Here is a 26,875-nt window from a genome sequence, read left to right as displayed (position 1 = left end):
CTATCACAGTCTCTATTCATAGAGATGTGATTAATTGTTTTTTCAGGGGATTGATTTTTCTTTTCTTTCCTAACATTTGTCTTGCTGTCTTTTTGTATTAGATGAGATTTTTCTCAAAAACTTAGGTTGAATCAAAATAACAGATTGGCTTGAGAGACTGACTGGAAACAATTTTTTTTAAAGTTCAATGTAGTCCACATACATAGAGAAAGTAGAGAAGAGGAGCAAGGGAAGACAGGTAATGATCTTTACCCCTGGCCCTGCTAAAGCTGGGAGATACAGATTTAGCCTAGAAGTCATTTGCCTCAACAAGACCTAGCATCAGCCTTGGGTCTCAATCCTGAGACTGCTCTGAACGTCAGCATTAATCCATCAAAGCATGCTTTCAGTTTCTTTGGATTTAAATTAGTGAAAGTGGAAATTGAAACGAATGACACAGTAATAGTGGCTGCATCCACAGGGACATGAATAAGTGTACGCGTTTCTTTTTTTCAGAACGTCAGCCAGCAAGAAATCTCTCAAGATTGAGTCTTTTTGAGTAAAGAAAAGGTAAAATGGCATCAATGTTGCTTAGTCGACAGCTGACCTGTTGCCTGCAGCAAAACTCCAGACTGCTTGTATTTGGTAAGTGGTTTTTTTGTATTTTCTTGCTTTGTATTTGGTGAGCATTCACTTTACGCTAGTGGACAAAATTCCAGTTTGAACACTACTAGATGTTGAATCTTTCAAAACTTGAAGAATATGTTGTTCTGCATCTTAGATAATGATGCAGTTGTAGTCCAGAAGTGGCCCACAAAGGTGCTGTGGGTTTTTTTTATTCTGCAAACAAGAACTCATTTAGTTAATAATGTGCACTGTAAACATGCTACCTGAAACAAAGCTCTTCAGCCCTTGGAACTCTGCTCTTGCTTTCTGATGCTACGTGGTGCAGAGATGAAACAACCATCCATCAAAATCAACTGTTTTTTGTCTTTGTGCTACGTAGCCCCCCAGAAGACCCCGCCAGTCTTCCCTTTGGAGAGGTTTTGTGTGACTGACATGAAGAGATGGCCCTCACTGGGGATGTGTGTTTCTGCTTGGAGTTAGCTCTAGTGTGAAATAAACCTACCACATGGCATCAAACTACTTTCTCCTAAGTGTATAATGGCAAGTTCTTGCTTGGCCACAGCTTGTAATTTGGCATGTGTATGTCTATATTAAACCTGCAATCTCTGTGAAATATATATAAAAAATAAATTTCTGTTGGCTTTGTTGGACAAAGCAGTGTAGAATCTAAGATCTGGCATCCATTTTGTGTGCTGTTATACTGAATACAGTATGGCTGAACAGCTTCTGTGACCGAGTAAATATTAATGTTTCTTTTCTTCTCCAGCCCTTCTTCTGCAGTGCCATTGTGCTCCTTCTGCCACTGCCAGGCAAACACAGAACGCTTCCATTTGCTCAGAAACTTAAGCATGATTGATTTCCTTTTAAATAATACACTTTGGGGAGCAGCTGACCTTTGGCTAAAGAACACAAAGTCAGGTCTTGTAACTATTGGAAAAGTATTAGGTCAGTGTTTCAGTACAGGATGCACTTCTATTTATGGGAGTGACGCACTGATTATCTGCGCTGTGCAAGAGCAGTGATCGTTTGGTCGATAGTGGACAATGGAAAGTGCTTGCAGCAACCAGGCCTTCGTTAGTTGTCAGTCCTTTGAGCTAATCTGTCATCTCAGTATCACTTAATGCTCCCTGTCCTTCCCAGTGTCTTGCACACTCCTATGCTGCTTCCCAACCACAAAGACAAATATATTGCAGTTGTGCAAGATACTTGAGGTCGCTGGAGAGCAGATGCACTAACTCATTCTTCCTTTCTCACCGTTGCAATGAGGGGGTGTAGATCTTCAACAAGAAAGGAAAGCAACTCTAGGCTCCATTAATCCATCCTTGCTTTCAGGAAACTTGTAAGTGGGAAAACCTGCTAAACTATTGAAGCAAAGAATAGAGGGACCTGGCTGCAGGTTGTGTAACAGACCTGTGGCCTTTGGGACTGAATGCTTTGTGTGTCTGTCCAGAGATTAGAAAAGATGGAGCAAGAGGAGAACCCTGCACTAGAAGAAACTGGCACTATCCTGGCAGTATCCTGGCAGTATTTTAGCTTGCAACATTCCTGGCTGACAGAATAGGCAGAAGACTGACACTTGTAGCAAAAATTAGAGCTTCAGGCCATTTTCCTGGTGAGTCCCAGCTAAGGTTGCAGTGCCGCCAGTCTCTGCTGGTTTTTAGGGAAATGCTGAGGGCGACATCCAGGAGCTCTCTGCTCCAGAGTGCTTTCCTCCAAGGTATTTTTGAGCACTCAAGTTCAGAGCTTTATAGACTAAAAAAGAGACTTGTACATTACTCCCACAAAAATCCTGTGGTGCCATTTGGTCTGTTAATTTCTTTCTGTGGGTACTGAAATGACAGGGTTTGCAAAGGGGGGATGGAGGTGGAGAGGAGGAGAGAATAGATTGCCTCTTGGTAGAAGTCTCTATGTCTGTGGGCTGTCATGTTTCAGTTGTGTGTGTGCATTAAGCACAATAATCCTGTTCAGCTTGAATCTATGATAAATTTATTTACAGAAAGAGATTTTTTCATCCTTGATTATTTCTGATTTTTAAAGCAAATGTGGGAGTTAGCATTGTGCAGGCCCTGAGCATGAAATAAGCTGGTTACTGACAAAAAAGGGGCATGTGGAAAGGAAGGATGTTGGCAAGTTTGCATTTGCTGCAGCAAAGAATTAGAAGCACATTCACTGTTGTAAAACACGTGGGAACAAAGGTAACTAAGCTTTATATGAATCAAAATATTTCTAGGAACCTTTTCTCTAGTTGTACGTGGGGGCTAGTGTTTAATTCTAATTAAGATGGATTTTAGGCCCTCAATCTTTTAAGGAACTTGGGACAAGAGATAAGCATCTGGTTGGAGAATTTTTTTTTACTTAACCATTGCTTGTAGCGTTCTCATTACTAACAGTGCTAGCCTGTGGCAAGCTAACTAGAAAGGGAAAATGAAAATATTGTGAGTTCATCAAAATGCAAAAGGTAAGCAAAACATATGAAAGTAATATGCAACTTAAATCTTCCCCAAAAATGTGAACCCTGAAAGTATTTGGAGTCCTTACACCTTCCTTAAAGATAAGCATTAATCAGGTATGGTTTTATTTTCCTTATGTATTTGATCTACTTGATAGTTTGGCCTTGAAGATAAAGTTCACTACAATTTGAAGGGTGGCAGAAGAATGACAATAGACTGAGTAGGTAGCCTAATCTTTTTTTACAAAGACTCATGCATAGTGCTGTCAGGATGATAATGGCCAGGCAAATCCGGGAGAGGCGACTCATGTTGGAGAAATGACGACGTACCTCAGTGTTGTGTCTTACCTGAATTGAGTTCTGTTGCTACTGTCAGCCTGGTGTGCTGCAAGGTGATCACAACTGATAGTCTGAATGTAAATACTTATTCTGCTTCTGCAAGCTCTGGTTTTATCAGCTGTGCCAATGTAGTAGGAAAGCTGTTCCATTTCCATGCTTCGGAGGCAGATAAAGGCGCAGTTGGTTGTTAGCTGGTAGGGTAGTACCATAATTATGAGGACAGGCTGGGACTCCAGAGATCTAGGTTCAGTTTCCTACTGATAACCCTAAGGGGTTGAATTTGTCTTTAAATCTTGAACTGGACAGCATGCCGAAAGGTCAATCTTCTGCCTTAAGGTAGCATCAATTTTTTTTAGTCGATGCCCATCCCCTTCTAGGATGCTGACCTGTTCTTAAAGGCCCCTAGCAGTGCAGCTTCTGCAGCTTCCCTAGGCAATCTGTTGTATTGCTGAACTGACCGTACCTTTAAAACTTTTTTCTAATATTTAACCTAAGTTTCAAAACAGGAAAAAAAATCAGATCCTTACTATTTGCCCTGCCCTCAAAGGACCTGGAAGCTGGAATGTTTATTTTCAATTTGCAGCAGCCTTTTATGTATTTGAAACCTATTACATCCCCCAAGACCTCATACTTTTTTCTCAACTGGTCTAAATACTGTTTCAGTCTCTCCTTGTAGGTCCAGTTTTTTTCCTCCAGATTCTCTGCAGTTTTATTGCAGTGCCCTAAATGGACTAACTACAATTGAGGCTGTACTTCACCTGTCTCAGTCTGCTTCCTGTCTCTCTACAGAGCATAATAATGTTTTATCTCACAGGTGTGCTGCAGTAAAGTTTGAGAGATGTTCATATTAATTATTGACTTGTCCCCATCACAGTTACCAGAAGGAGGCTGGAAAGCCATGAGAAAGATTTACTCTCAGTCCTACTTTTGTCTCCAGTATTAATCCTTGCTAAGACTTTCTACTCTTTTTTAGTTCAGTTTGTACATTAGGAGCTTCCCTAGGAAATCAGAGAGAACAACCTGGATATGTGTAAGGGATGTGTGTGAGAAGCAAGGATCAATTCCCTTCCCTGCCTTGTAGAGAACACAGACTTGAGGACACCTTCAGCTGATGCCCTGGGAACTGGCCATTGGTGGCTCTCGAGTGCAACCTCTCCCACTGGACTGAGGAACCTTTACTTTTCAGTCTGACCAAACGTTCCCACAAAAAGCTGAGATATATAAAAATCTTTGTATAAAAACCTGTTGTTGGAAGGAGGCTCTGCTACAAGGCTAAGCTTGGACTTCAGTTCTCAGTTGCTTGAATGAATGTAAGGCCTTTGATGTTCCTACCTAATTTTCTTGTTCTTTCTGTGCCACAAAAGGTGGCTGTGGCAATGCTGGCTGTGTTTTCCCACCTGGGCCTTCCTTGTGGCTCTTCATCTCTAGAGGTGTCCTGATGAGCTCTCGTAGCTGTTAACTCTGGTCTGTTGTGCTGCAAGCGAGGAAGGATGTTATGACTGATTCAGATCACAAGAAAACCAGCAGTTGGATGCTCCTGTAACTCTGCTGAAGAGTTGATTTGGGATTATGCTGTGATCGGGAGGGGGAACTGTACTTACTCTTTCTTACAGGAGCTTCCACTTCTGTACGGCCTGTTTGGTATCGGATTTTTAATTCGTCTTTGGAGAATCCTGTTCCAATAAAATCTCCAGTGTGTATGTGGGAGTACTGAAACACAGACAATCTCATGTGGAAGAGCTTCTGATCTTAGAGCGTAAGCACTCTGTAAATAGCAAGCTCAGTTTTCACAATATTATGCAACAGCGATGTTCGTTTTCCAAACATCTCTAGCTAGCCTGGCCTTTTGCCATTTCGTTTCAAGATCTGTTAGTAACAGATTCTACTTCCAGCACCTAAAAGAGGACTTGGGGGAAATCGCAGTCCTCCTACTTTTGGCTGTCAGGGCCTCCACGCTCTAAAAATTCTGTCTGGAAGGTGATTTGATAGACACGATGGAGTGGAAGTTAAAGGCATGTAAGAGAGATTGCGTTTCTGCACTTGCAGAGGGCAGCGGTGCTATGGCACATGTAATGTGCCTCCTTGGGGACTGGAGAGCATTCACTTTATACTCTTTCACAGCAAAACACTTGCATTTGAGAGATCTGGTATGCCAGCATTTATTTTCACTTATCTTCTTTTGGTTTTTTTCCTTGGAGTAGTTCCTTCTCTTAATTACGCTGATGTAATTTCAGTGCCTCCACTGGAGTTTCTCCCAGGTAATATCCAGTTGTTGTACACTCAGGAACTGTGTTTATGTGAGTGTTATTTGTGGTCAAACATATCAGAGGTTTAAGCACTTTCTTTCTAGCCCTGTGTTGAACCTAGCTCTTGCTAGCAGAGATCACTCCTTAGCACAGAGACCTGCTAACAGTAGTGCTGTTTGTGACTACCAACATCACAAAACGTTAGAAGGGTGTACTTATATTAATTATGTTGCTATAGCAATGTGGTACTTTGTTAAAAATTGCTGAGTGAGACACCTGGTGAGTGATGAGGGTAGCATGGAAAAGAGAAGTTGGAAAACGAGCTTTTCTGTCTGCTAGCAAATTTTGACATCCTGTTAGATGAAAAGGAAGGATTTGATAATTTGCTGATGTTACGCAAGTGTTTAGAAAGACGAGGTGTCTTGCATAGAGCTTTGAGAAGAAGCTTCTTTGCAAGAAGCAACAAAAGTAGAATTTAACTTATCGTACCCAACCTCTTTAAATGGCATGGGTAGGAAATTCTCTGCAAATCGTTCAGCTGATGTGCTCTCTGATAATTAGGTTCATTAATAGTACATACGTTTGTTTTTTGATTTTTGCCATGATGTGAAGGGACAGCTTTGTTTACCAAGGAAAAAAGGGTGCTGTTCTCGGTCATATTAGCTAAATGTAATTTAAGAGCTTTCCTAATGCTGCTTCAGAGACAGACACTCTGCTGTAGCCCATTACCTCTACACACTTTTAAGATGAGAACTGAGGTCATGTCATTTGGTCCTGTTCTTAAGTTAAGCTAACGTAACACAAGAAACCCTTTTTCTATTGCAGTTTGATCATAGACCTCAACAGAAAGTCAATGGACTGACTTGGTCCATTGGCTCAAGAGCATAACTTTAATGAAACATCTAGGTACATACAAGTTATAGTGCAATATGCATTTAAGAATATTAACATAAAATTATATTGTTTAAAAAAATAAATCTGTGAGGATGTTTAGGCCAATAATATATTTTTGTTGAGCTTCCATCTTTTCTTTTGAAGAAATTTTAAAATAAAAAAGCCACACAGGCATCAGGCTGCCTCCATGGACGAGTTAGAGCAGTACAGGTACATCAGTATCAACAGTGACAGGTTATCACGTGCATATGCTGTCAGTCCATCAGTGACGCAGTCATAATAAACATACACACTGTGGAGATTTGTTGGAGGGTTTCAGCTCCCCCATTTGGGGAAATACTGTTCTCACTTGACCTTTGTGGCATTTTCTGTATTCTAGATCTTTTATTACAAAGGTAATGCTGTTAGTTCACTGAAGGACCAGCCACCAGGGATTCTTAATTCTTGAAAATACCTTGCTCAGACATAATGAGAATCTCAGTTTTTATCTGTCCCATCTCTACCGTCCTTTGGAGAGGCAAAGTACAGTCAGTGTTCAAAACCAAGACCTGACGTGCAAATGTCTAAACTCGTAAGTATCAAAGTGGAGTAGCCTGAGTTACGGGGTGACTTCAGGGTTTCTGTTGCAGGGTAAGCTGATATTAAAAAGTCAAACAGGAATAATTTGGGCTAAGTTGTAAAGTACATTGAGTACCTTCAAGCCAGAAATGCCAGCTGAGCAGAGGACGCTGTAGTTCACTAGGGGATGAAACTACAGCGAGCGATCTGATTTACTTGCATTTACTCGCATCGTGAGGAGAACGTGATACTGATACTTGGGTTGGGGGGAAGCAAGAGAGACAGAGCACGGTCTCTGGGTTGAAATCCTCTTCCAGGCAAAACAAAGCAAGTATTGATGCGGCCGTCCGTCACACAGTGTCCGAGTGCTTGGAAAAGCCTTTGCAGGAGAGCGAGCCGCCTCCCGGAGCTGTGCTCTGCGTGCGGGGCCTTGGGCGCCTGGAAGCAAGAGGCAGCACCCGTGCCCTGCAGTTACTCGGGGCCTGAGGACAAAGCGTTGCAGAGTATCCAGCGCGAGGGATGCCGGAAAGCTGGTGAGTCTTCGTGCAGGGGATGGCCAGACCGCCCTTCACCGGGGCTCTGACGTCGGTGCCTTTTGAGAGCAGTCTGAGCTCCAGGTTTTGCCTGTACGATAAAGGCAGCCTCTGAGACTGTAATGAAACGGGCCGTCTGAAGGTGAGCAGTGCTGTGGCAAACCTCTCTGTTAAATTCTGCAGCGTTAAGCAGAGCGCGAGTCCTTAGCGAGTAAAAACCGCTGTGCTTCCTTTCGTTTCATTTTATGAGCGTTTGGACAGGTCCCTGGGCACCGAGGTAGCACTAGGCTTCAAGAGTCTTCAGCCATGTGGCTGAAGTTTGTTTTCTTGCTGTTAAGATGCTCTTAGATGAGGAGAGCTCTTTACATGTGACTGTCAGTGACTTGCACAACCTGTGTGTGCCAATATAAGTCACACAGAGACTGAGCTTTTTGTAGGAGCCGGCCATTTAGACTGTCATTAAAATTTCTGATCAGAGTCCCAGTTTACTTGAATAAGAGTAGGGGAAGAAAAAAAAGAGTTAAAAGAGGGGAAGCAGGGTAACCATGTTTTTGTGTTCTTAAAATTTGGGTTGTTTCGTTTATTTTTAACCAACCCTGTGAACAAGTATGCATATCTGATGAGTAGTGAAGTGGGCTATTTGGAATAAATCTGTTGACCTTGCTAGAAATTCTGTGAGTTCGTGCCAATCATTTATGTTATACTATCAAAGGGAGAAGAGCTTCATTAAAAAATAAAAAGTTTGAAGATTAACTCCACTTTGGTTTTAGCTTTTGCTATCAAAGGCTTTTTTAGTATGTTGAGGTTTGGGGTTTTTGAGGGTTTTGTTCTAGCCTGTATTCTTCATCCTCTACCTAAGGGGAAGAAGAAACCCCCACACTTTTCAAAATCCTATGATCTGGTAACACAGGGCATTTTCACTTTATTTATGGCAAGCTGTTCCTTCAAATTCAAACCATAGTGTTTGCCTGAGCTAGGTGATGGAACAACTCTTTGACAAGTGTAAGGATCAATAATAAATCAGTATAGCTGCCATTATACTGGTGTTAGTAAAATGAGATACTCTGTGGGCTCCTGAAAACAAGTATATAAAATTAAATTTGTATTAGTGAATCAGCCTAGAAATTGCTTGTAGAGCGTGATGACGTGTAGCGTGCTTTAGGAGATAACAAGCAAATGAAGGGAAACTTGTCACTTGTGTTGCTCATTTTTTAGATGGCTTTAGTTTGGAGACTTATTGAAAAATGATAGTGGTTTGGATAAGCTGCTCCTGAAGCTGTTGTTTAAAAAAAAGTAATGTCCCACAAATTGACCAACATTACTAATTTGATAAAAATGATCTTTAAATCAACTCTTCTTCTGGGAAGACCTGTATGTTTTAGTTTCACTTGACCAATCTTTGCTGTCTATGAAAACCTGTCTGTTGATGGACACGAGCTATGCCAGTGTGAATTAGTGCAGCACTGCACAGGAAAGTACTGTTCGCTTTTAATCACTCATCTGTGCCCTTAGCAAATATCTAGTTCAACATACCTGTGCAAAAGAGGCTGTGGCATAAACAGTTGCAAAAAGATGATGATGATGATCTATGAAGCAGGGTGACCAGTTTTGGTCTTTGTTTGTTACACAGCCTGGCTGATGGAAGCAACCTCCTCTTGTCTTGTGATGTTAAACAAGTTAGGACAACAGTAAAATATTCTCTAAATGAATTCCCTGTTGTATAGCTCTGTAAATACGTGTGTTTTCATAGGGGAGGCTGTGGCCTTTGCAATATCCACAACAGAACTTTCTTAGAGAAATAATAAAATTTGTGTTTAATTTAGAATCCTCATCTATTGAAATACTTCACAGATTGTCCTTTAGGGAAGTGAAAGAGATAAAATGTTATCCACACCTCACAGGTGATGGCCGGGAAATCTTTGACTATTGGTCTCGGTTGTAGAGCCTGGCAGTCAGGCATCTTGCATGCTTGCAGGAGTGGCTTGGTTGTTAACAGATGAGGAAATCTTTAATCGCTGTCCGAACAAGTGCATTTTTATGAGAACTCGGTTAAAAAGACTAAGGCAGGCAGTGTGCCTGGGTAAGCTGCTGCTCCGGATGGGAGGACTCTGGGAGATGGACGGAGGGGACGTGGCGGCACAGGGTCTCGGCTGCAGAGCACCAGGCAGGGCTGGGGAGGAGGAGGAGGAGGAGCAGCATGCATGCAGGTTACAGTTCCTGTGTCTTAAATTCGCAGCTGTGTCAAACAATTCTCAGTATGCTGCTGGGCCATATCTTTCCCGTTACTGCTGACTACCAAAATGTCCTATATATTCTGTGCCTCTCTCGGTGCTTTCCCCTTTATCATATCAAGTAGCACCTAGAGCCTGGGAGGAGGGAGAGAAGAGGACACAGGAGAAGGAGAAATGTTTGCCGCTGGTTTGCTGTGATCTCCATCAGGGAAGGAGCAGGGTGCACAAAAGGGTTAGTTTGGTCTCTTTTCCCCTTTTAGACTTCATAGTGTGTCTACTAAATCTGCAGCTTTATTGGCTATGAATTGTGTAGCTTTTGATCTTTTATATGCAGTAGCTTTTTTTTTTTTCCAGTGGAGCAGTTGTCATGCTGTCTCCAATTTACATGAACGCTAAACAGAATGACACAAAAATGAAGTGGTGTTGCTGAAATGAAACCTATTAATAGCTTTGCGGAGAGGCACTGACGCATCTCAGATATAAGGACTTGGAATTAAAGCTGAGGAGAATAATCATCTTTGCAGACTAAGTTTTCCCAAAATGAGCAGTGAATTTAAGTGCTCAGTTAGAGAGGGCTGCGATTTTTCACATAAAGTTTCTCAAAATCAGGCTTGCTTGAGACATCTCAACTTGGGCTGACACAAACTGAGGCAAACTCTCGAATCACTGTTGGACATTTTTTGGCCAAATGGCTGTATTCAAAACACTGCCAAGCAGTATCATATTATACCATAGTATACCTCCTTGATAAATATTTGTTTTATTTGACAGCTGTTGTTTCCAAACAAAAACCATTTTTAGTGCATTTCTGAAAGAAAACTCTGGCAGTGAGAGGTGGTTATGGATGGAAGCACAAGAGGGGCTTCCCAGCGGCAGCGCTGCACCCTGATGCTTTTTGTGTGCGTGGGTGCTGGCTTGCCTCCCCATGCGTCTCCCTTTCTGGAACTTTGCTGGATTGGGGTGTGTTGTATCATTTTAGCATCTGGCAGTGCTGCCCTGGCGTAGGGCAATGCTGGTGAACGGTAACTTTAAACTGTGCTGCTGCGCTGCTCTGAATTCCCCCAGGCAAGAGCACTCTGAACTGCAGCTTGGCTTTCCACTGATGAGGAGAGCTAAGGATCTTCGTTTTGGGCTATCCAAATTGCACCAACTTAAAAATGTCTATCACAGGCTAAAATAAGTTATGCCCTCATCTTTCGGGTGTTGATCTGCTTCAAGCGTGATACCCCTAGGTTAAGCGTATTAAGATTAATTTGTTGTTGATATTGTGCTGGGTAGAGGCTTGCAGGTGCTCCATGACAAAAATGTAATTGTTAAAAACATTAGTTTGGTTCAACAGTTTAACCACAGTGTACAGAGCAAGCTCATAGTCTCTTGCTGGTCACCTTGATAAAATTCTTGAGTCTGTACTTCCTTTGTTGCAAATGTACAATTCCCATATTATTCTGTAATCCCCTTAATGGAATACATACATATTTGGAATATACACTTACCAGAACTGTCTCTGTTATATGAAGTATGCCTAAACCCTGTATTTTGAAACAGTTACTTCAGAAATGGAAGCAGAGCCTGTTACTGACGAAGCACAGGAGATTTTTGCCTTTTGGTTTCCTTAAGATGTCAAGTTTATTATGATTCCCCAATTCCACACGTAGATAAAGAACAGCAAGGTCAGAGGCAGGATCAGAGGAAAACCTGTCACTATTTTTGACCCAGATGTCAGAGATGCATTGCAAGATGCTGGATTCATGTGAGATTTTGAATTTATTTTAAACACAGCCATTTACCTTTCTGAGACAAATCTTTCCCAAATGGTGTTCTTTGAGCTGTTGCAGAACATCACAATGGTTTTTACCTGTGGACTCTATCAGGCTTTTCAGTTGTTACTGACAGTGAACAAAACCATCTCTGCACAGGAGTGGGGAATTTATGGCAAAGGCTTGCTCAAGGCGTAATGGACAGACTCAGCAACAGAGATGGAAAGATGTGCTCTTAGTCCTCCTGTCCTTTACAGTAAGATTTGCCTCTGTTTCTTTAGGGTTGCCTTGTCATTTCACTTGATTTTTTTTTTTTTTTAAAGCCACCTCATTGGTATTAGTTTTATTTAACACTTGTCAAAGATGAGATATTTAGTTCGCTTCAGACAGTGCAATGTAATTGGTCTCATCTGTCAAGTGTTCTCAGTCAGGTAAGGTATGCATATTTATTCTGAGAGGAGAGCACAGAAAATATGGTCTGTACTCAGGTTTTCATGATTTCTTACAGGACATAGATATATCAGTCAAGCTGCAGCTAAAATTGATGTGGATTTTGATTATGATGGACCTCTAATGAAGACAGAAGTTCCTGGACCACGATCTAGAGTAAGTTCCCAAAGCATAGTAGCTTTTATGGTTTTTTTCTTTAGCTGTGTTTAACTTGCTAAAAAACAAATTTCATTCCAAAGCTTAAATCTGATATGAATAAACATCATTTCATAACAGTCTATGCCCACTTTTATCAAGATGCTGAGAATGCAAAGCTCATGAATGAAATGCCCCTCTCTGAGAGAGAGATCTGAATCTCAACTGCCAACTTCCTGTATGAAGTAATTGAAAGCAAAAGAGCATCAGTTTGATGAAACATCTCACCAGACTTGGTTACTTGTGCTGCTGGTGAAACAGAAGCTTAGTTGGCTTTTTATGATGTGAAATAATGCTTTGGTTTTGAAATGAAGCAAGAGTTTCACTTTGCTGGACATTGTTTTACTCTGGCAGAGTCAGTATTTATGTGTGTGGTGTGTTTTGGGCGGGGGGGGGATGTTGTTGTTTTCTTTCTTTTTTTTTTTTTTTTTTTTTTTTTTAAAAAAGAAGAAGCTGTCTTTCTAGAACCAGTGTGCCAGTATCCCTTCTGCGTGTCTCTGGCTTCTCTTATTTTCTGATTTCTCTCTTGTTTTCTCAGTTCAGTGGATCAATACAGAAGAGGCAGCTTTCTCTTTTTGGAGATTTACAATTAAACTGTGTTTGCAGCCCATGTAGCTCTCCATGCCACAGTTAATAGTTTTGACTGTAATATTTGCAAGATGCATTATGAAAGTTAATGTGGCAAGTAGAGTTGCCTGGTAAGCACATAGGAGTGCAAGTTTTGCATATGATTTATGTGATCATAAAAAGAAACATATGTTCTTCTTCAGTATTTGGTAATTACATACCTGAGACTCTTTGATGTTCCTTTTTCTCCAGGAATTAATGAAGCAGCTGAATGGCATTCAGGTAATTTGTCAAGTTTTCTGAATTTAGGGGGTGTTAATACTGTGTTTTCAGAACTTGTTTTAAAAATCCTGTTTTGTATGTTTACTTCCATACAAAAAAAAAATGTGAAACACTGACTCTGGGTTTTCACGCTGAGTATATAATGTATAGTATATACGTGCATTTGAATGAATCTTTTTTAGTATATTTTGAATACTGCAGAATTATTTGGTAGGATCGATGGTTTTTCTTTAAACACCCTATGTGCCTTTTGAGTTGTTATGAAGTGGCCAGTGAAAACATAGGTATATTTGAGCTTGAGCTTAAAAGTATGTCAACCTAAGTGTATATTGCCTTCCCAAGATGAGCAATTCCTCAAAGTCTGTGCTTCAGTTCTGTAGAAAAAGTGCATATTTGCCCTTTTCACAGTCCCTCTTTATAAAAATAGCTCTACAGTTAATTCCTATGTAATGAATATGTCTTTGTATCTTATAATGAGATATTTTTATCAGATTTTGTTGTATAACTGTTAGTTGGACCTTCTTACACACTGCTACTTTTTAAAGCATTAATTGTTTGTTTTTTCTTTTAAGAATGCAGAAGCTGTACACTTTTTTTGCAATTATGAAGAGAGCCGAGGGAACTACTTAGTAGATGTAGATGGCAATCGCATGCTGGATCTCTACTCTCAGATTTCATCCATCCCAATAGGTAGGAGACAGTGGTACCAAAACTTTTTGCTTTGTCCTCAAGCTGTTGTTTTCTCATCTCAGCCACTACCAGAGAAGTTGGTTGATTAAAAAAAACAAAGCTGACATAATGTTTGCCTTGTTGCAGTCAGGGTATACCTCACTGCTGTGTATTATGTAGTGGTGGTTTTGAATAGCTGAAGAAACTACAAATTCAATAGCTATAGCTCACTTGAAGTACATAGTGGTACCTGGAAGATCTAGTATTAATCTTAATTTGAATATGCAAGTTCCACAATTGAGGTTGTCTTTGTTTGCTTGGATTTGTGTACTTTGTGATTCTGGAACAGTATGTTACTGTTTTAAACATTAACATACATAGGTTAAACATTTTAACATTAAATTATATGCTTTAGTTAACATTTCTATCTCAAAAGAACTGAAAAAAGGAGTTGGCCGTGTGGACTCCAGTAGGATGAAACAAGACCAAACACTGAACTGTGGTGCTGAGTGAAAGCAAAGGTGGCAGGTCAGTTGGGCTGAGGGACCAAACAATGGACTTGTCAAGTGCGTGGGAAAGTTGGTGGATTTTTTTGTGAAACATTTCAAGAAGGAAAAGAAGCAAGGCAGAGATGCAGACCCCAACTGCAGGGAATATAGGTTCAGTAGGTGTTCAGTTTGTTTGTTCCTTGTCCACGGTTCCTCTCAGTTGCTTAAAAATATATTTCTGCAGAAGCAAAATGAGCAAAGTGCTGGGGTAGTTTAAAAGGTAGATGACTCAAAATCATCCCTACAGGCCTCCTTTATTGGGAAACAGAATTTAGTGATGTTCAGGTCATTACCAAATTTTTGGCATCTAAGACCTTGTGACTGCAATGTGTTTTCATTTATTCCAATCTTCTTTGCAGACAGTTAGTATTTTTGCTCTCGTGTAGCTCCTCAATAAATGCGTAATCATTCCAGAACTCTTCAATGTTTCTAGCTTATTTTCATCAACACAAGTTCTCGATACTTTTTATCTTTCAGAGTCTGCACGGCAATAACTTTGTCACCGATAATGTAGAAATAGGGGTGAGACAAAGGAGCACAATGCTTGTATGCCAGTGCTCATCTAACTGAAATGGGATTGGATTTTAGGTTTCTAGGAAAGGAAGTGCATTTAGTGTTCAAGACCTTCCATTCTTCACAGAAGAAATGCTAATTTGGAGAAACTAGTGCATGGTCATGTAGTCAAAGGAAAGTCAGTGCGTGCTCCAAAAGAATGAAATTAAGATTGTGCAGACAGTGCACTGAGGCTTTCTGACCTTGTAGTGCTTGATGGTGCAAGCATACCTCTTAATACAGTCTTTGTGTATAAAATACTGAAGTATTAGGGGGGAAATATTTTCTTAATGAGCAGAAAGGGGCAGGGGCTTCTGCAGTTTACTTTCTCTGGTTGATTGAAACTGGTGACATAGATATAAGACTCCAGTACCTATAACTGATCCTCAGCTAAGCCATCTAGTTCCTCCTTCATGTGTGTCAATGCCTTCTTGAGGATCAGCTGGGGTTTTTTGTCCTAAATGACATGTTGCTCAGTCATGAAGGAACTACAGTACAGTGCTTCATACACCTTCTCAGATAATGGCTTTATGACGTGTAGCAACAAGAAGTAAATGGAAATTTAATACTTACAGGCTGACCTAAATCTAACTGAACACACAGCATTAATTTATTTTTTTTAAGTTGTACTGAATGACGAGACTGACTATCTGAAGCTGCAGAGGTTGCTAATAATGTCCCGCTTGGTGACAGCATTGGGTTCTAGACTGGGACACCAAAACAAGATCACAAAATGCTGGCTAGTCATCTGTGCTTATCTCTCTGCAAGTAAATCCTATAAAACCTTTTATGAATCTGTCAGGACTCCCCAAGATTTAATAATGATCTGCTACCCTAGAATATATTTATCAGCAGAGATTGAGAGGGAATAAGTGCTTGTGCAGAGAGATAAGAATTAAAGTGTAAAAAAACCTCTTGGCAAAGATGTTCTGGGCTGTTTCTTGCTGAAAAACAAAAATTAAAACAGTTTTTTAGGTGTTTTGGGGGAAGTTGTAGCACAAAATGCTCCTTTAAACCTGTATCTAATCTAATAGAGTTAGAAACCCCATGGAGCCAAATGCAAGAGGAGATTCTATCGATGTGTTTACTAGCAAACATCCTGGAACAGCAAATGAAACAATCTGTTTTCCAGTGCTGGGAAGGTCTGTTTTTGTTTGGAGAGATGTGGAGAGGTGTAGTTTGATATTGACAGCAGCCTGCTGCTCAGTTCAAATGGATTCATTGGGCTTTCTCCATCTCATTATTCTAGCAGCCTCCAGTTTTTTTCCTTTTGCAGACAGGCATATTCATGAGCCTGGAGGACATGTACTTTCCTGTCGCATTGATCTAGACACACAGCAAGAGTGATGAAGCAGGTGCCCTTCTCTTAAGAGCCAGCTCTGTCACTTCTTATAGGCGTGTATTTGAGAGTGGATTTTTAAATCTACAAACCCTTGTGTTGGTCAAGGCAATGAAACAAGTTACTGTCTGTTTGCTGTCTCAGCCTAGAGCTTTTTGACTTTGTCTACCATGGTTATATAATAGTTATTTAACCATTTAGTTCTTACTGGTGTTATTTCATGACTATGAACCCATGTACCAGTTCAGTATCTTTCTACACACAGACCTACTCTTTCAGAAACAGTCAGGCTTTAAGGATTCTCTCTTCTTTTACTGGGCCCTGTTTGAAGATGCACCAGCAGAATAGGGAGTGTTAGGAGGAAGACCAGGCCACTCAGCCTGAAGTGAAAAGAATAGGAGAGACATCTTGTGTGGGTGGAAAAGGGTAAGTTATGGCTAATAGAAGCCTTGAATTTGTGTTACATAGGAGAAGATGCAAAGTTCTCTGCATTCTTCATGCATCTTAACAGCAGCATCAGAATTACATGTTTTTACAAGCAATACCAGAGTTAATGGTTAAGCTTCCTAAGCAATGGGAGCTATTTATAACAAACTTCTGTAAGGTTTAGTTTGGAGATTTCCAAAACACTAGATATACTCTCAGAGATGCTCTCAGTGGTAGCCACAGCTGCAGCTCTCGGCAACACAGCTTTCAACTGTGTCATTCCCTCTAGCCTAACAACAGTTCTTCCCATGACAGCAGATGCAATGCAGATATAGTTGTCTGTGTCCCAAATAACTGCTTGCATTATCTTCATAATAATTTTAACAGATTCTTTGTGGCATGACATGTGGTTAAAACAATCTGGATATTTCCTTGTTTTGAACTAAAATATTAAAAATGGAATTTATAATTGATTTGTTAATGCAGTAGCCTAATGCTCCATTGCTCAGACAGGATAATCAGGGCTATTGTCATTCAACTAGAATGAGGAGTTCAGAGGCATGATAAGTTTTTGTAATAAAATTAGAGTGGTCTGACTTCTTCAGCAGTAGGGAAAATGAGGTTTCCAACTGTTTCGACACAGGAATATAAAAGATGATATTAATCTCTGGCTTTGGCATTTCATACATTAGAAATGAGGCTCAAAATGAAATTTTCTGGGCTCCTTTGAGCTCTTTTTTTTTTTTTTTTTTTTTTACATCAGATACATTGGTTTACCTGTAAGCAAGCAAGTTATCCCATAGAACATCAATGGGTATAAATTAAGCACCTTCGTTGCGTTAAACCTGCAGCATCCTTAGTATCTTGATGTTTCTGGGTAAAAAGGACAAATTGTTGCCTCTTTTTCCAAATAAAAGTTTGTCAAAGTAAGGAAAATGGGAAGGGGAAAAAAAGCTGGTCATGAGAGAAAGTGAAAAGTGCAGAATCTCCTTCTTTAATACAAGTGTCCTAGTTTCAGCTGGGATAGAGTTAACTGTCTTCCTAGTAGCTGGTACGGTGCTGTGTTTTGAGTTCAGTATGTGAAGAATGTTGATAACACTGATGTTTTCAGTTGTTGCTAAGTCGTGTTTAGACTAATGTCAAGGATTTTTCAGCTTCTCATGCCCAGCCAGTGAGAAAGCTGGAGGGGCACAAGAAGTTGGCACAGGACACAGCCAGGGCAGCTGACCCAAACTGGCCAACAGGGTATTCCATACCATGGGACATCACATCCAGTATAGGAACTGGGAAGTGGGGGCAGGGAATCGCCGCTGGGGGACTAGCTGGGTGCCGGTTGGCGGGTGGTGAGCAATTGCACTGCGCATCATTTGTACATTCCAATCCTTTCATTATTGCTGTTGTCATTTTATTAGTGTTATCATTATCATTATTCGTTTCTTCTTTTCTGTTCTATTAAACTGTTCTTATCTCAACCCGTGGGTTTTGCTTCTTTTTCCCGATTTTCTCCCCCATCCCACTGGGTGCGGGGGGAGTGAGTGAGCAGCTGCGTGGTGCTTAGTTGCTGGCTGGGGTTAAACCACAACAACAAGACAGCAATTTATCAAACAGGTTTTTTTACGGTGATGCACAGCTGAGGTATGTAAATCTATGACTGAGAAGGAAAGATTTCCAGAGAGGTGTCTTGGAATAACTAATGGGTTGTGGTGGGTTAGAGATTTGGGTGCTTATCAGTCCATGAGTTTTAAGTATATGGCTATCTATGTAGACAGCCTCTTCCTTCTGGTAGAATTGTTAATGATCACACATGAACATCTGCAGTATGCAGGGTTGGAATATGCATCTTCATGCATGCAAATAAATGAGTGTATATATATGTGAAAACCTGATAATGTGGAGGCCAGTGCGTGCACGTCTCAAAACCAAGTTTGGCAGCATCTTGCGCACAGAGTGTTTGGATATCATTGTAGAGGATAGCGGTGATAAATGCCATCCAACTGTGAGATGTCAAGGAGTGCTGTCAAGCCATTGGCAAAATTCTGCTGGTGTCCCAGGGCTTACCCCTGCTGGGTCTGCCATAACGTGTGCTCGTTGCATGCATCAGCAATGAAAAAACATCTCTGAGAACGGCACTGCTGTGCTACTAAGGTTACCCTGCAGCATCCGGCTGTATCTGCTGAGGGAGAAAAAGCCTTTGCTGATGTTTTGTTAGCACATTATAATGCACTGAAATTACAATTGCTAAATGAGCTTTCTTTGGGAAATCGGTAAATATGTGAATTTTTGCTTGTTTATTTCTTACGGTCAGCTGCCAAAGACTGGGGAACTGCATGGAAGAAAAGCATAAAGGGGGGAATATATGTTTCTAAGTTGATTTTACAATGAGGAAAAATCCAATCAGTTAAAAAGCACAGTGGGGTGAAAAAAAACCTCTGTTATTGTGCTAGAAATAATCAGTATGATATTCAAGGAGGGTAGAAATTGCTACGAGGCCAGAAGTGTAGCACCAGCTACTGTAAATGCACACAGCTGCCTGGGGAGCTTCCCTGTGTGGTTCAGGGTCAGAAGCCGTTTCTGAAACGCGTGCTGGGTGGTCAGTGCTCAGTGAGAGCCACGTAAGCTCAGCAGGCCAGGGTTACGGTGAGCGAGAACGGGAGGCAGCCAGCTTCAGGCAGGAGAAACTGGAGATGCTTCAGTACCACAGCTAAACGGTGACTAACAGAAACAATGGCTTGTGGGCTGCACTGGCAGAAAGCGATGTCTGCTCTTAATTGAGGAAGAGGAGAGGTTTGCACGGTGTACTGTACAGAAACCAAATACATGTGGGAAACCTAGAAAGGAGAGTGAGCAAGCATTTAATAATGTCGCTCCCACAGTACTTGGTAGAAACTGTGATGCTTCAATCAGGCCCTATCAGGCAAAAGATCCATGTCATGTTCATTTATTTTCGTGTTCAATTTTTAACTTTCAGTACTAAAACATGTTTTGCTATTGCCTGACACAAAATTTGTACCAAAGTTCCAGATAATATATTTTGTAAAAGAAGAGAGGTTTGTCCTACTTCTTGTGAAGTTCTGTTATTAGTAGTTAAAACATATACAACTTACACAGAAACAGTCAAGCATTAAGTTAAGGCTATTCTCTAGGTTATGCTTTACATTAATTTATTGAAACCAGACAAATAACTGTTTTCTTTGTTTGTTCTTTTTAATTAGGTTACAGCCATCCCTCTCTGATAAAGCTTCTACAGCAGCCACAGAACTTAGTAAGTGAATTAAAACATTAAGTACTTGAAGGAGTCCTCTCCCTCCTTGTGGCGGTCTTTTTTAGTTTTTCTTAAACTGATAATGAATGCTTAATGACTCAATTTAAAGTATGATAGGATCTGCTTTCTTTATTTCTCACTAGATGAAAAGAGCTTGGTAGTGTTTAAGAAGACACCAAAACCTCTGTGAAGGTTTACAAGAAGTAAACATTTGGGAGATGCAAGCACTTGATATGTTTGCAGCCAGTTTTAAATCATAGTTCAAGCACAGTGTTTCCAATTAACTATTTGAGCAGTGTTGTTGAGTGAAGATTTTTGAGCCTGAAAGCAAGCACAAGTCCTTGCGACAGAATATAGTATTTTGAATATGAAAATGGCACCTTAAGTCTGGAATGCTTTGGGTGTTTTGGGTTTCTTGGGTGGTTTGGGGTTTTTTTGGGGGTGGGGTGTAGGTGTAGGGGTACTGGCTGATTCCCATCTCCTAAGTACTAAGTTGACTAAACCACTGACATGTCCTTGAAAAATTAAAATCATTAGACTAGAGTGACGGGATTATTTCAAAACAGAGTAACTGATTCTTAAATAAAGCGTCTTCCTGTTTTCCCTAACAGTATACTGACAGTGATTGGAAATAACCTGAATTATGGAAATCACTGAAAGACAGTTGCATTCTATTTGAAGCTTCATTTTTTTACTGCTTGGACAGAAGTTTTGGATTCCATAATGATTTTGTGCAAATTTTAAAATTGTAACTTTTTTTGGCACAATAGCTTATGCATATAGTACATAGATAAATTGAGCTCACTGGTTTTTTCACTGCACATCAATAGACATTTGTTGGTTGTACTGTCTTTAGTGACTTGAGCCACTGTTTCTGCAAACCAGTAACGGGTGTCCATGCTGCCTGCAAGGGCATAGCTCAAGTGTGGGCCAGTTCCCTCTCATACCTGCATTTCCCTTCCAAAAGAACCTGCTGGCTCACTCCAGCAGACTGTAAATCCTGAGCCAGCACGTCAGAGAAGGGAACATTTGAGTTCCCTGAGCTGATTTGCTTTATGGAGTTCTCATTTCTTCAGGATGGGAAATTCTGCCTTCCCCAGAACTAAAATACTTAAAGTTTTTAAAAAAACCACCAGGGCTAGAAATGCAGGAGTTCTCAAAAGGCAGATCTGGGTATTACAGAAGCACTAATATGTCTAAATACTTATGTTAACTTGTAAAAACTATTTCTGAGAGAATAACAATAATAATGCAGCAGTAGGCGAAGTCAGATTTAAAAAACAAACAAAACTCCCCAAAAACCCAAACCAACAAAAGAACAAAACCAAAAAAACCTGTTGCCTGGTGGCAGTTGCTAATTTGTCCACTGGAAAAGGGAAGTTAACAGTCTGCGAGCTAGAAGCCTGCAGTAAAAGGAACTGTCTCCATAGTCCAGAATGAATGGTGCAACCTGGACGCCTCTCTCCCACATATGAGCATCAGAGATGTTATTGGTACCCTGTTCCAATTTCTGAAACCTGCACTAATTGAGTGGAGAGGGTGGCACTAAACCTATTAGTCTGCGCCTGACTGCGCACTTAGGATTTCTGGCAGGCTTTAGCCTGGGCACGGTGTAGGCAGCATGTCAGTTTTGCAGTGAAGTTTTGCAGAGCCGAGGCCAGAGAGCTGCGAAGACCCAGAACTTGGGCAAACCTCACTGCAGACAGCAGTGCGTGCTGGGCTCTGACTGCAGATAAAGTGCCAGCTTTATTGTGAAAGTACTTTTTTTCAGTAATACACATTGAGGTAGGGCCCTTTTCTAATGTTAACAGTGGGATTGGTGTTTTCTTGTAGGGATTTTTTGTTTGGTTTGTTTGTAATCCTCCATGTACCCTCTTTATAGCCAGCTACAAAGAACAGAATATGCATCTGTTCATTTGAGACCATAGCAGCTTGATGTCGATGTTCTGTTTTTCTCAGTACTGAGTATCTTATTAACAACAAAAGAAAAATACACTTTTCTGCTCAATGGCAAATGTTGTCCATTGATTGTGATGTAATCAAATTCACAACAAATTTATGGTCTCGTATCTCTAACTTTGTATGAAAATTTACTTCTAAACGGAGATAAAAAGTCAAGTAAGATTTCTCATACATACTAAACAAAAACTTTTGTGTTAATCTGTCAGTAACATCCTTTCTTAGTTTTTTTTTAAGCTTAAGTCTGTTGAAACAAACATTGTTTTGGAAGCAACACACTTGTACAAGCTACAAAGTACTAGCTCATACTCTGTTATATCTTATGTGATATTTGCTTTTTCCTAAGAATTCTGATGAAGTGTTCCTACAGTAGTACATTGTGACCACTCACACCTCTTGCTGTGGTCCACACATCTGAATAAATGAGTACTTGTATTGAGGAAAAAGATTGAAGGATGCTGATAAATGTGCAAGCTTGAGTTGTGCCGAAAATACGAATGTTTGGGGGAAGGCAGTCTGTCCCCTCTGGAGACCCATAAAGACTTAAGTCATTGAAGCTTAGCCTTTAATTTTAACGATGACTTGTTACAACAACAAGAAAAACAACAATTAAACAAAAAGAAAGGGGCAAATAATGCTGCTTTGCAGTTGGCAAATTTATTGAGCTTGTCCTTTTCTGAGCAAATTTAATTTAAAATAAAAAGTAGCATGTTGTGAATCAAATAAGATTACCTACAAAGTCTAAGAGCAATGATGAATCAATTTCAATCCATGACACTTAATTTAAATTAATTGCATAAACATGACAAATTCATCTCCATTAGTGGACTGGGGAGACTGAGGGGCTTTTTCCAGAGCTGCTTTTTAGAAACACCTATGTGGGCAGCAGGCTCAGTTTTCCCACCAGCTGCTGTTCACTGACACCAAAATTACCTTTCTCAAAGGCGTGAATCCTGATGTGGCCACTTCATAGGACCAGTGGGACAACTGAAGTTGGAAGGGACCGCAGGCGGCCTCTTGCCCAACCTCCAGCTCAGAGAGGGTCGGCTGTGAGATCAGACCGGTTGCTCAGGGCTTTATCTGGGGTCTTGACAACCTCCAGGGAGGGAGACTGCACAACCTCTTTGGGCGATGTGTTCCACTGCTTCACCGTTCTCTTGGTGAAAAAGCTTTTCCTTATACCGAAATCAGCACCTCCCGTGTTTTCATTTATGCCCATTGCTTCTCATCTTCCCATTGAAGAGCCTGCCTTCATCTTCTCCATAACCTCCACGTAGGTATGGGAAGGCTGCGTTCCTGAGGTCACTTCTGTGATTACCAAGGGGTTTGCAGCAAACCAGATTCAGTTCTGCTAACAGGGAAACGGAATGGTCGGAGAAAAGAATTCTGGGAAGCAGACATGAGGTCAACCAGGTAGTTTCCTGGTAGGCTATGGAATTCCACTGTTAGGAGAGATCCATTGCATCCATGAAGACTATTTCAGCATGAGTGGCTCCTGGTCCATGTCAGACCTCGATCAGGAAATTGAAAGGAGAAAACTGGGAAGCTAGAAATCTGCTGTTGTAATGCACAATAAAGAATGTACCTCTAATTCAGGCTGAGGCACTGAGAAGGGTGACTGTGCAAACTGAAGGCCCTAGAACAGGAAATATTTACCTGCAAATCAGCAAGCTTCACGAAAACAGTACACAGTTGAAAAGGAATTTCACCACCATGTCTGGATATATCATAGTCAATGTTCTTGAGCTTGATTAAATGCCTGTTCCCGAGTAGTGAGACAATAATAACATGCAGGGTAGCTTCTCACCAATCTCTTTGCTGCACTGCCCATTACTGTACATGCCAGAGGAGTCTAGACGGGAGACAGCATGCCTGTGTGCACAAGTTTTTTGTCAGGAACCTATTTTATTGTAGCGTTGTGTTGCTGATCCTTGCATGTGTGTTATCTTTCTCAGATGTGGCACCTATCCTTTAAGTTTACCTTTGCCTTGTTCCCCTAAATCCCATTGTAATAGTATCTGGAGGGTGTTCATAACCACAGCGTTCTGAAACGGTCTGTCTTGAAGCTCAATAAGGAAGAAAGTGCTGCTATCCTAACTGAATTTAGATATAGCTACTCAAACTGAAGGCAAGTAATTAAGATTTTAAAGTGTATTTCCTGTGTATAAGGAAAATTGAGATTGAGCAACTAAAATGGTAATATTGAAGAGGAAATGTCAGTATCAGTTAGCATGTACCTTTTCTAAGAAGTCCTGCAAGAATAAAGTATTAAGGATTAGACAGAAAAACATATTCTAAGACATGAATATTATATTCCCTGGTTTTAAAACTCCTTGTGCCACGACTACAAATTTCTGGCTGGTATGTGTAATTAGAATAAAATGTAACTGCCTTGATATTAACATGGTATTTTTCATGTAATAGTAAAACCTAACAATTTCTCTTCCTTTGTCTTTGTAGAGCACTTTTATCAACAGACCTGCCCTAGGGATTTTACCTCCAGAGAACTTTGCAGAAAGACTGAAGGAATCTTTGTTATCAGTAAGTTTGAGATAGCAGTGATGAGTTACCATGTTCTGTGTTTAGGCACACGGGCATATCAAGGGATGTTATGGATTTTAATAGGGAACATTACAGATTAGCTGTTTGCCCACCTGCCTTCCCACCACAAGTGATGAGATCGAACCCTTTTCCTCAACTTGACAGCTGAATGCGAGAGGGTGACATGTCTGCTCTGCGCAGATACCTCCTCTTTCATTCTGGATTCAAGAACTGATGAGAAAACACATTTTCACTAACTTCTGTTCACTGTGCTTTCATAAGAGACAGTGGAATAAGTGGCTTCTGTTTGTCTTGATTTAATTTTGAAGATCCTTGGGACTGAAACTGAACTAAGCCCTCTCAGCTGCAGTTGAAATTGGCTTTCCTCATCCGAGGCGCGGTTGGTCTCCCATTATACTGAAGCTCATGATGTTAAGGACTGATCAGTATTATCATCACTTGGCACTATACGTGTGCTTAATATTTTGGAGTAATTTTCTGTCTTCATCAACAGGTGGCTCCTAAGGGCCTGCCACAGGTGATCACCATGTCTTGCGGATCCTGCTCTAATGAAAATGCCTTTAAAGCAATATTTATGTGGTACAGAGTGAGTAAAATACTAAGATGGTTTTTGTAGGTTTAAACGTAGAAATGAGTATTTATTCATCATCAGAACTGTTACTGTAAAACAAAGTAAGGCTTAGAGGTTCTTTTGTTCATGATGTTATTTATATTCAACCTAGTATAAAATCTTTATTAAAAAGTCTTCATCTAAGCTTTCACTTTATATTGACACAACTTTAGAAATTATAAAGAAAAGGAAATAAAGAAAATGCAGATTGCAGTCAGTATGTAAGAGCCACAGTCCCTATCTTCGTTGGCTCTAATTTGGAATACTAGCATTACTAATTTGTGATTCAGCCATAAATGCAGAGGTGACAACTACAGGAAAACTATCTGTTGGGTTGTTTTGTTTTGTTTTGTTTTTTGCAGAACAAGGAGAGGGGCCATAATAATGTCACAAAAGAAGAACTGGAATCTTGTATGATTAACCAGGTAACATTTGTTCTTTACCACACCTACAGATGTACCATTGGCTTGGGTTTATACGGGAAGATTGGGAGGAAAAATCGGCTTTACTATCTCTCAAGTGGAATCTCGGATTTGTAAATTTAGGAAACGGTGAAATACAAACTGATCCCAACAAATATCAGGACCTGCTGCTTGTATTCTTTTGCATCCTTGCCAGTTGTGAATCTTGGGAAGATCTCCCTTTTTTCATGACATATCATTTGCTATAGAGGGGCCCACGTGATGGATGGGTCCGTGGAGATCATTAATACATAGAAAAGTTTACAAATAATAACAACAGACCTCCTAATTTTTTTTTCAGAAGTTGTGATTTTATGGCTTAAAACTGATCAAGGGGTTGGTTAAAATTTGACTCACTAAATGTTAGCAGGCAGGATGAGGAAATTGAGATGCAGCTGATAAACCTCTGAAGTCCTATTCACCTTCAACTGAGGTGGTCTCACTCTTGCCAGTCACAAATCTTAACATGCAACAATAGCAGAAAACAGAGTATTTAATCTCTTCTTGGAGATAAACATGTTAGAAATTAATAACCTGCTGGTCCCAGCCTGATCTTTGGCACTTCTGTAGTGACAAGCATTCAGTTCGTTCACATGGGATTAGGAAACTCATTTGGCTTTAAAAATGAGGAGGGTTCTTACAGGTTTTCTGTTGTTGTTGTTGTTCTGTTTGTCTTCAGAATTATTTTTTAAGTTCTGTGGTGTTGCTTGCAGCATGGTCAGACACATGGCTGTGCCAATACTAGTAAGAGGATGGCACGCCATGACCTGAAGGAGCAGGAATTTTACAAGATGACCAAAGATGTGTAAAACTAATGATCACTTTTTGTCCACGTTCAGCTATCTAAACATTAGGATTCCTCTTTGAGCTAATTGTCTTGAGTTCTCTTTACAGCTGGGGAGGGGACAGATTTGAGAGGGCAACTCCATCCTCCTTTTGGGGGCGATCCTCTGGAATCCAGTTACAAATATTGCAGCCTTGACCCTGTAGCTGAGTGTGGGGTACAAGACTAAAGGTGTAAACGGGGTGTGTAAGTGGTGACAATCTTCTCACTTGCAGGATAACAGAGAGGCATAAAGAAAGAGAATTTCTATTTTTAGGGGGGGTGGAGGGTTAGCCCCAGTATATCCTTTTATTGAATTCCAGACGGTATACAGTTTGCATGTCTTTTGTCGTGGTTCCTTCTCATTCTTGGTACAGCGAGTCATCAGGAATGCACGGGGCGTCCAGCACAGGGCCCCCCCAGCCTCTCCTCGCAGAGCCCCCGCAGCCACCCCCGGGCACGGCCACCCCGTACGCGCCCCCGTACTTTGTACAAAAAGGGGCTGATTGTACTGAACGCTTAGCCTTTGTGCGTGCTCACGTGTGAAGCGATATTAT

The 26,875-nt window shown here is 40.7% G+C and overlaps 1 protein-coding gene across 4 annotated transcripts in view; it reads left to right on the top strand.

The window, feature by feature from the left end:
- The window catches only part of ABAT (4-aminobutyrate aminotransferase), a 65,817-nt gene that overhangs the window by 27,703 nt on the left and 11,239 nt on the right, over nucleotides 1-26,875 (top strand). For all 4 annotated transcript variants that reach the window (XM_030002429.2, XM_030002426.1, XM_030002428.1 and 1 more), the window contains exons 2-9: nucleotides 496-624; nucleotides 12,122-12,219; nucleotides 13,078-13,107; nucleotides 13,680-13,797; nucleotides 19,854-19,903; nucleotides 24,323-24,403; nucleotides 24,918-25,010; nucleotides 25,397-25,459. In XM_030002429.2, coding sequence (XP_029858289.1) covers nucleotides 555-624; nucleotides 12,122-12,219; nucleotides 13,078-13,107; nucleotides 13,680-13,797; nucleotides 19,854-19,903; nucleotides 24,323-24,403; nucleotides 24,918-25,010; nucleotides 25,397-25,459 — 603 coding nt within the window. In that variant the 5' untranslated portion in view covers nucleotides 496-554. The remainder of the gene's footprint in view (nucleotides 1-495; nucleotides 625-12,121; nucleotides 12,220-13,077; nucleotides 13,108-13,679; nucleotides 13,798-19,853; nucleotides 19,904-24,322; nucleotides 24,404-24,917; nucleotides 25,011-25,396; nucleotides 25,460-26,875) is intronic.

This window comes from Aquila chrysaetos, chromosome 25, assembly GCF_900496995.4.
Source record: "Aquila chrysaetos chrysaetos chromosome 25, bAquChr1.4, whole genome shotgun sequence".
NCBI classification, from domain to species: Eukaryota; Metazoa; Chordata; class Aves; order Accipitriformes; family Accipitridae; genus Aquila; species Aquila chrysaetos.
Note: the sequence above shows the minus strand (reverse complement) of the source record. Positions and strands in the feature narration are given on the sequence as shown.